At 58.9% G+C, this 9,320-nt stretch overlaps 1 protein-coding gene across 1 annotated transcript; it reads left to right on the top strand.

Moving 5' to 3' along the window:
* Positions 1-1,423: 1,423 nt before the first annotated feature.
* On the top strand, positions 1,424-6,767 carry LOC105820853 (coiled-coil domain-containing protein 102A-like; the record flags this gene model as incomplete). The annotated part of the gene is made up of 5 exons (XM_012657424.1): positions 1,424-1,540; positions 1,892-2,101; positions 3,391-3,561; positions 4,447-4,550; positions 6,578-6,767. Coding segments are annotated over 5 exons (732 nt in total), but the record flags the coding sequence as incomplete, so codon positions are not given.
* Between the last annotated feature and the right edge of the window lie 2,553 nt (positions 6,768-9,320).

The raw sequence follows: 9,320 nt of genomic DNA, 5'->3' as shown, positions 1-9,320 counted from the left end.
CAGATTCCCAGACCCCACCTGCACCCTCCTGAATTCGCATCTTTGGGAACTGAGTCCGGGAATCTGTGTTTGTTAATCTTTTCAAATTGCAAAGTGTGATCATTGGAAGAAAAGTACAATCATTTGACGAAAGCACAAAAGTGCGGTGTAGTAGAAAATCATCACGGTTCTCTTTTGTATCTGGCAGCTTTCCCTCAGCATTATGTATGGAACACTCACCCGCGTGCTTGCGTGGAGCAGCAGTTTGCTGGGTTTTGCTGCCATGCGGCAGGGAATCGCATTATTTTAGAGGCACCCCAAGCAGTTCTGACGCACCTGCGGGCAGACCAGTTTTAGGTCGGTCAGTGTATGTTGAGGGCTGCCCTGTGCCAAGGCCACACAGGGATACAAAGGTGGACAGGCGACACGTTCCCTGTCCTCCCTGGCTTGCTTTCTAGCGGGGAGTGGGATGAGGAGACCTCTCCTCTAGGCCAGGCAGACAGGAGAAGCCACTCTAAGGATGGCATTTAGGCCAAAGCCTGACAATAAGAAAAGTCAGTCCTGCAGAACACCTCAGAAAGTGTTCCAGGGCCAGGCGCAGTGGCTCACACCTGTAATCCCAGCACTCTGGGAGGGCGAGGTGGGAGGATCACTTGAGGCCAGGAGTTCGAGACCAGCCTAGGCAACATAGTGAGACCCCATCTCTAAAAAAAAAAAAAATAGAAAAATTAACTGGGCATGGTGGTGTGCACCTGTAGTCCCAGCTACTCGGGAGGCTGGGACAAGATCACTTGAGCCCAGGAGTTTGAGCCTGCAATGAGCTATGATGATGCCAGCGGCCAGTGTACTCTTGCCTAGGTGACAGAGTGAGACCCTATCTCAAAAAAAAAAAAAGTATGTTCCAGGCAGAGGGAACTGAACAGGAATGGCATGTGCAAAGGCCCTGTGGTGGTCAGGGACTTGGCGTATTTGAGGAGTAGGAAGGAGTCCGCTGTGACTGAAGCACAGTGAACTCAAGGGAGAGGTGGGAGATGAGGTTGAGGAGAAGGGGGCAGGGTCCAATTGCGCAGGGAGTTGTGAGACCACAGAGAGGAGTTGGGCTTTATCCTAAGGCACCTGGGAGCCATCAGAGGGGATTTTGGGGAGGGCGGTGTGTATGTTCAAATTTATCTTTTCTAAAAGCCCACCGAGGGCCACTGTTGGGGACGATGAGTTGACGGGGGCTGGGAGCAGGCACTGGCAGCCCAGCTTGGATGGGGCAGGAGGTGAGAGTCATTGGAAGGGGTGGGGTGGTCCGGTTCAGGGTCTGTTCTGAATACTTCGTGCCACCCCATGTGGGCGCTGCCCAGGCTCCCCGCTGAGGACTCCTGCACCCACTCCTCCACAGCTGGTTCTGGATGTGTCCTGGCAGTTCTCATGTAACCAGCCGGGCTGTGTCTTGCAGCTCAGCATCCTGAAGGAGGCACACCAGGACGAGCTGGGCCGCATGTCCGAAGACTTGGAGGACGAGCTGGGTGCACGCTCCAGCATGGACAGGAAGATGGCCGAGCTGAGGGGCGAGGTGGGACAGCCGACAGGACCCGCGAGGGCCTGGGCCTTGGGAGTCCCGGGGCCCCGCCTCCTTCAGCAGGTCGCTGGGAGAAGGGCAGGAACCAGCCCGTGCTCTGAGGGGGGCCAGCCTCATCCCAAGGATGCCCCAGTCTGCGGGAGGGGGGCCCCTCTGTCTCACAGAGACCAGAAGCGCCCTCACATCCTGCACACCGTGAAATAAGCCCAGCTTAATTATAGCTGCTGCAGCTGGGTCTGCTTCCTGGAGCCAAAAATGGCTACAGCGGTGGCGGGGCCTCCAGCCCGGGCCCTCCGTGCTCCCCCTCCTCCCTGGGAGTCCTCACTCTGCCCTGCCCCGTTGCAGATGGAGCGGCTGCAGGCAGAGAACGCAGCCGAGTGGGGCCGCCGGGAGCGGCTGGAGACAGAGAAGCTGGGCCTGGAGCGGGAGAACAAGAAGCTGCGGGCACAGGTCGGGGATCTGGAGGAGGCGCTGGCCAGGCGGCGGCGGCAGACAGCCAGTGCGCTGGACTGCGACCTGCGGGCCAGCCAGGCCGCGCTCTTCGAGAAGAACAAGGTGGGGCAGTGAGCGGAGTGGCCAGTGTTGGGGCGGCCACCTCCCCACCAGCCAGAGCACAGCACCTACTGTGTGCCAGGCCTGTTGACAATCATAGTAGCCACATTTAGTGAGCACCCACTGTGTGCCAGACCGGTTGGTAATTATAGTAGCTGCATGTATTGAGCATCTACTATGTGCCAGACCCCATTCTAGGTCTGTGAACAGATAGATGTGGCCTCCCCCCAGTGGGGCTGATGGCTCGCTCAGGGGCATGCACGCAGGACTCTGTATGTCACACAGACCTGTACTGATCACACAGCTCCGTGGTGGCCAGCAGGAAGAGGAGATACCAGGGGACCTGGCTTAGGCCCAGGGTCCTGGAAAGGATTCCAGGAGACAGTGACCTTTGAGCTGAGGTTTCCAGGAAAAGCAGATGTTAATTGGCGGTGAATGCATTTGGGAAGAGGATAGAGTTTGGGAATAGCATGAATAATGTCCATGGTAAGAGGAACAAGGAGGCCAGTGTGGCTGGAGGGAACTGAGCGAGGGGAACATGGTAGAGGAGGCAGGAGCCGTGGGCCACCCCAGAAGAGTTCAAAGCAGGAGGGGGAGTGAGCAGGTTGCCGTGAGCCCAGCACTTACTGGGCTGCTGTGTGGATGGAGGATGGAGAGGGAGGCCAGGGGAGGCTGTTCCCTGGGCAACAAGAGGTGATGGAGACCTAGACCAGGCTGCAGTTGGTGGAAATGGAGCAAAGAGGATGGATTCAGGAGACCTTTAGGTGGTGCATACCCCCATTTTACACATGTGAAAACTGAGGCTCAGAGAACTTGCAGAGCTCAGGGATGGGAATCTCCTTTGCTGGCCACTCATCCTCTTCCCAGCCACTCTGGCCTCTGATTTCTCTTCTGCTGAGACCCACTCCCCAGTTCTGTTCATCCCCAGACCCCAAGCCTCTAAATGCCATGTATGTAGCACGAAAGATTCCAGACCCCATCCCTCCCCGAACCCCTGACCTCAGCTCCACCAGCCCACTGGACATCCCCGGGGCATACCCAGTAAGGATCCCAAAGTTACACATCCGAACTGGAACCGCCGGTTCTACCCACCCAGCCCTCTCTCCTCGCTAGGGGGCCCCTCCAGCCTCCAGCCTCCAGCCCAGCCTCTAATGCTGCTGTTTCAGACAGCAGGTGCACAGAGTCAGGGAAGAAGAGACACCAGCATCCCTCGAACTGCCTGGCCCCGTGGGACTCCCTGGCATGGTGCCCAGACTGGCGCTGAGCCCCTCCCACCCATCTGCGCCCTGCAGGAGCTGGCCGACCTGAAGCACGTGCATGGCAAGCTGAAGAAGCAGTTCCAGGAGAAGGTGGCAGAGTTGGCACACGCCAACCGGCGCGTGGAGCAGCACGAGGCAGAGGTGAAGAAGCTGCGGCTGCGCGTGGAGGAGCTCAAGAAGGAGCTGGCCCAGGCCGAGGACGAGGTGAGGGCACAGGGGCCCCAGGTGGCCACGGGCCTCACGCCGGGAGGAGTGGGGGGCTGCAAGCCCTCCTGGGTTACTCTGTGCTGGGTCCCCAGTGCCTGGCATGAGCCTGGGTCTCAGGGGGTGCTCAGGGTAGCACAGGCAGGTGGACGACAGATGGATGGCAGGATAGACGCGCGGGCAGGAGGAGTGGAAGAAAAATGGTGGGCAAGGTAGATACGTGGAGAATGGATTGATGGAGGGGTGTGTGGGCGCGTGTGTCGAGGGTTGCGGGAAAGAACGGGACGGAAGGAGGTTTCCGTGGATGGAGGAGCAGACGGATGAAGGAATGGGCGGACGGGTGGGTGGATGGGTGGGTGATGGACGTGTGAACAGATGGCTGGCTGGATGGGTACACAGTAGACCGGTGGATGGACCACCATCAGCGGGTGAAGAGGGAATGGGCAGAGGGAACGAAGGCCGACTGATGGGGGGCTAGGTGGGCCTGGGACAGCAGGAAGGTGGGGGGAGGCTGGATGGGCTCTGGGTAGATTGCTGAATGGCGCGCGGGTGGTTTGGTGTCTCCATGGGCAGATGATGTCTCCAAGGACGAGTGGTCAGATGACAGACTGATGAGGATGCACGGGCAGGCGGGTGGCTGGCTGCGTCAGTAGTGCAGGGCACTGGAGGATGGGTAGATTGGAAGAGGGGACAGCAGAGATGGAGAGGAACAGAAGGGATGCATCCCCAGCGGAGGTGAGCCTCGGGCTGGGCCTCAAGGAGCAGACGCTGTCGGAAAAGCACATTCCCGGAGAGGGACGGTAGGAGTGACTGGCCCTGGGTGGTGGCAGGCCAGGCTGCCCAGCCCAAGGTGACCCTCACGCCCTTGGCCCTGCTCGCCCGCAGCTGGACGAGGCCCACAACCAGGCGCGCAAGCTGCAGCGGTCGCTGGACGAGCAGACGGAGCAGAGCGAGAACCTGCAGGTCCAGCTGGAGCACCTGCAGTCCAGGTGGGCCCCGGGGCTGCCAGGATTCGTGGCGCGGGGGCAGCAACAGCGCAGGGAGACTTCCAGCCGAGGGAGACCTCCAGTTGGGCCGGAGCCCTAAACTAGGACGAAAGGGGAAGACAGATAAGGAAGAGATCGGGGAGCCCTGGGGCCAGAATCCTATCCCCTCCAGGCAGGAAGGGCCAGAGCCAGGAAACCAGGGAAGGGGGGTGCAGGAAGTCAGGCCATGTAGGGGCCCTGGAATTGTCTCTTCTAGCAGGGGGGCTGGTGGGCGGTGGGAGGGCAGGAAGGGCGGCAGAGAGGGCAGGCCCAAGCGGTGGGGCAGTGGGTAGGGCCAGCGGGACTGGGGGGGTCCTTGACAAGAAGAATGAGCACCCCCAGGGTCACTGGGCTGGGGTGACCCTGGATGGCGGGGAGTCATGGGGGGCCCCACACTGACTGCAGGCCGACCCATCAACCTCTGGGGGACCCGCCCAGCACACTATGCTTCCTTGCCCTGCCCCATCCCTCTCCCAGGATTCATGAATCACACCCTCTCTCTGCACTTCCCCTAGAGCCAGGAGACGTCAGAGAACTTCAAGTCCAAGCCCCTCCCTGCTTCACAGCTGGGAAGCGCAAAGGTTGTCATAGCCATGGCGTTGACCAACTGTTCCTGGGCCAGGCCCTGGCCCAGCACACACTTACAGTCTCTTATTTCATGGAGTAGAGGGTTCCGGGCTCTGCAGCCAGACTGCCTGGGTGGTGGGAAGCCTACGCCTAGCTCTGCACTTAGTAGCTGTGTGGTCTTGGGACACTTACTTAACCTCTCTGTGTCAGTTTCCTCATCTGTGAAACGGGGATGATGTGAGCTCTCACCTCTTGTGGTGAGAATTAAATGAGCTGATCCACATTCATTAAAGCACCTGACACATCATAAATCATAATTGTCAGCTGCTGCTGTTACTGTTACTACTACTCCGGGGAGGGGCCTTATATCTGGGTTAGATATTGTGCTACAAGCGTCGTGCTGCTTCTGTGAGAGGAAGGAAAGGAGAGAGATTTTTTTTCTAGGGGACTAGCAGATGAGGAAACGAAGGCCTAAGAAAGTAGGTCCTTCCGTGGCCACACAGCTGCTGGGTGGCCAGGCCGGATCACCCGCTAACCGTCAGGCATTTGAGCTCTCATTTATTGAGCATTTACTATGTGCTGCTGTGTGCTTCAGAGCACAGGCAGTGGAGCCAGACCTAACAGCTGTGTGGCCTGGCCCCCTGAGCCCTCTGCCCGGGATCAGGCCCACAGTGCTCTGGGGGGGCCCAGGTGTGTGTCCAGGTCAGGTTCGTTGTCTGCCTGGCTCTGCCCACTCTGGCCCGCAGCATACACCCCTGCAAAGGCCACTCAGCCTTAGTCACGTTCTTCAGGAGCCGTAAACTCCCAAAACGGGCGGGCGGGGGGGCTCTGCTCAGCCTCTGAAGTGCTTTCATCGGGGAGGGCAGGGCCACCCGGCAACTTTTCGAGCTTTAATGTTCCGGGGACAGCTCACTAAATCACCGCGCAGTAATGGAGGCCTGCCGTGTTAATAATTCAGGCCTTCCAGGAAGGGCCGCCTGGCTGGGCGGGGGAGGGCAGGGATGGGCATTTCCTCCCCCGCTGCTCTCAGAGTCCAAGTTTGCCTCGCGCATTTTGGCTTCAGGAATTTTAACGTGAGGAAGAACTAGGGCTGAGCACCGTCACTGACGCAGGGATGAACTCTTGCTGCCTGTGTTCTCGCAGCCAGGCTTGGGTTCACATCCCAGCAGGGGGACCCTGGGCCAGCTCCTTCGCCTCTCCAAGTCCCTGGCCCACTCCGGAGCCAGCCGCCTTGGTTCAGAGCCCAGCCCTACTGGGGGGGCTGACTTTGGGCAGTTACTCCGCTTCTCTGTGCCTCAGTTTCCTTGTCTGTGAAGTGGGCGTGGTACTAGCTTCTCCTTCCAAAAGGGCCCTGCGTGAGGACGATACGAGGTAACGTGTGTACAAGGCCTCACGTGCGACCTGTGGCCCCCCCCCCCCCACAGGCTCCGCAGGCAGCAGCAGAACGCGCCCCTTTTCGGGAAGATCCGTGGTGCTCGCTTTGGCACTGAGGAGGCCGGGGACGGAGCCAGCGACCTGGACGAGGACGAGGACTTGCAGATCCAGGTGGCCTAGAGCCTCTCAGGGCTGGACGGGACGGGACCCCCCCGGGGTGCAGGCCGACCTGTCACTTGAACTGACGCAGCTGGCTAGGCTTGCTCTGGGACCAGACCCTGCTCCCTGCCACGGATGACTTCGTCTCTCGCGGGGAGGGCCTCAGCAGTCCCGCCCACCAGCGCCCTGAGGAAGGGACGCCTGCGTTCTGTCTGTACATATGTGTACGCCATATATATGCCCAGGGGCCTCGGACCCATGTGGTTTTATGAATATAGGACCACTCCAGAGCTCCGGCCAGGCAACTCCGCCCACCCAGGACTTCATGCAGGGGGGCATGTCGAGGGAGGATTGTTGGGGCCCAACCCAGGCTGCCTCTCTAGGCCTTGAAGGTCCGGCAGGGGCTGTTCATAATACAGTGTGACGAACCCAGTCTTTTGTAATAAATGGAGTTCAAGTTCTTGGGTCAGAGTCCTGAAAGCATGGCAGATGTGGGCAGGGGGTGTGGGGGACAGTGTCAGCCTGCACCTGATACTAAACCAGAGCTCAGGAATATTGAGTGACTTAATGAACGTCAGAAAGAACGAATGAATGAACATCTAGCTTCTGAGTGGTCTGGTGTCCAGCTCCTGTGACAAGGAAGGAGAAAGTACAGTGTGTGTCTAATCTGGAGAAGAGGAGACTTCAGTTCTGGCACCCGATGGATTCAAAATCTGCTCTGCCCCTTACTGGCTGTGCAGCCTCAGGGAAGTTGCTTGCCCTCTCTGAGCCTCAGCTTTCCATCTATAAGTTCAGATGTCTCACAGAGCTGTCATGAGAATTAAAGAAGTTGATCCAGAGCTCTGTAAAGGATAGTTATTATTAAAATACCTGAAGGTCTGCCCTGGAGAGGGGGCACCTGCTAGCTGGGCGCAGGGGAGGACGTTCAGGTGATTGATGGGTTTACCCAGAGGTATGTGTGGATACAATAAATAGCGAACCCTTTTATCTTTCCCCCAGCCCTGCTCCAGGTAGTAAAATTACAGGTTAATTTTACTTTTGATGTTTAATTTCTAAACCACGTATAAGCGGCAGATTTATGTTAAATTTGATGGAAACTGTTATTAGAAACAGAGTAGTGTATACTTTTGATCTTTGACAGTCAAAGTGGCATTCCGGGCACCTGCTCTTCTGATGAGGTGTTTTAGACGAAGTCTCAGCACCAGGGCCTGCTTTCTGCAGAAGGAAGCGTTGTCAGAATTGTTCCAGAATGCCTAAGGTGATGAGTTCCCTGTGTCCAGGGGTGTGCAAGGAAAGGCCAGAGCCTGGCAGCATAGAGGAGTTCAATTCAGTTGGTAAAGGGGCTAGGGGTGGGCAGCTGCACTAAATGACTTTCTTGGTGTGGCCTAGTCATGAGAGACCCCTCGGGCCACAGTGCCGGGTCCCAGGGCAGGCAGGCCCAGGAGCCCAGCTGGGAGCTGGGAAACACGGACTGGGAGTGTTCCAGCTGCCAAGCCTAAACTAACGGTGCTTGTGGGTGGGGTTTGCTGCCATGGCAAAGAGGCCCCAGGTCCCCTCCTGGGCTCCTCCCAAGGGGGAAGGAAGGAGCGAGGGAGACAGCCCTGGGGATCCCCTCCACGGCTCTTTCCCCGGCAGCCAGCGCCTGCAGAACAGGGCTTCGGGAAGACGGCCATTTCCTGCCAGGGGTCCTTCTGTTTTCTCTCCCAAACAGGAAGTCGGCCCCAGAAAAGTGCTGCCCTTTGACCCCCAGGAGCTAGGAGGCAGAAGCCAGGCCCTCACTGACACCAGCTCTAAGAGCCACCTCCAGCCGGACCTGCCATCCATCCGCAGACACAGAGCAGACCCCGTCTGGCCGGCTGGGCTCCCCCAGACTCGCTGGCACCTCCTGCGAGATAGCGCTGAGCAGGGGCCTCATTACGGCCCCTATCTCCCCGGCAGGCCGCTCCTGGGAATGCCAGTGGGGAGGGGGTCTGGCCTCCCGCTGCACACCGGAGAACCGAGGCCTCCTCCGGAGGGAGGAAGGGAGGGGGGTGGGACGCCCAGACACAGGGCTCGATGGTGCCCTGGGCCTGGGACGCGGGCTGCTTCCCTGCTCACAGCCCTTCCGGGCTTCCCTCTCCCTACAGCGGAAGTCACCCAGTGGTCGCGGCAGCGTCTGCCAGCAGCAGCATTAGGTCTGGCTCATTTAATGCATTGCTAAAATTAGTAATGGGAAGTTCCCCCATACATGTGTGGGTCTCCCTCTCTTGAGAAATCAGCACCTCTGCTCCCTGGGATGGGGCACAGACACCCCACGCACCGCAGTCTCCACCACTCCCTGCCGCCTCCCCCTGCACCCACCTCACTCATTCAAATGACTGTCCCGCCCCTGGAGGCACCTGAGGGTTTTGCCTCGGGCTTAGTCTGGTCAGTGGGCCCCAGTGTGAGATGTCGTCAGGCTGAGTGCACGTGTCGCTCACAGGCTCAGAACTCCCGCAGGCGCCACGTCACTACAGGGGTGACCGCCAAGAACTGTTGAAATGGAGTGAGCCCCACTGCGTGCTTCAGACACGTGCCGTCTCACTGGTGGGTCCCACCAGCCGGTGAGGCAGGTACCACCATCATCATCCCGCTCTATGCCAGGGCCCAGAGGCT

This window comes from Propithecus coquereli, unplaced genomic scaffold, assembly GCF_000956105.1.
Source record: "Propithecus coquereli isolate 6110/MARCELLA unplaced genomic scaffold, Pcoq_1.0 Scaffold540, whole genome shotgun sequence".
Lineage (NCBI taxonomy): Eukaryota > Metazoa > Chordata > Mammalia > Primates > Indriidae > Propithecus > Propithecus coquereli.
The sequence above is the reverse complement of the archived record's forward strand: the minus strand, read 5'-3'. Positions and strand labels throughout refer to the sequence as shown.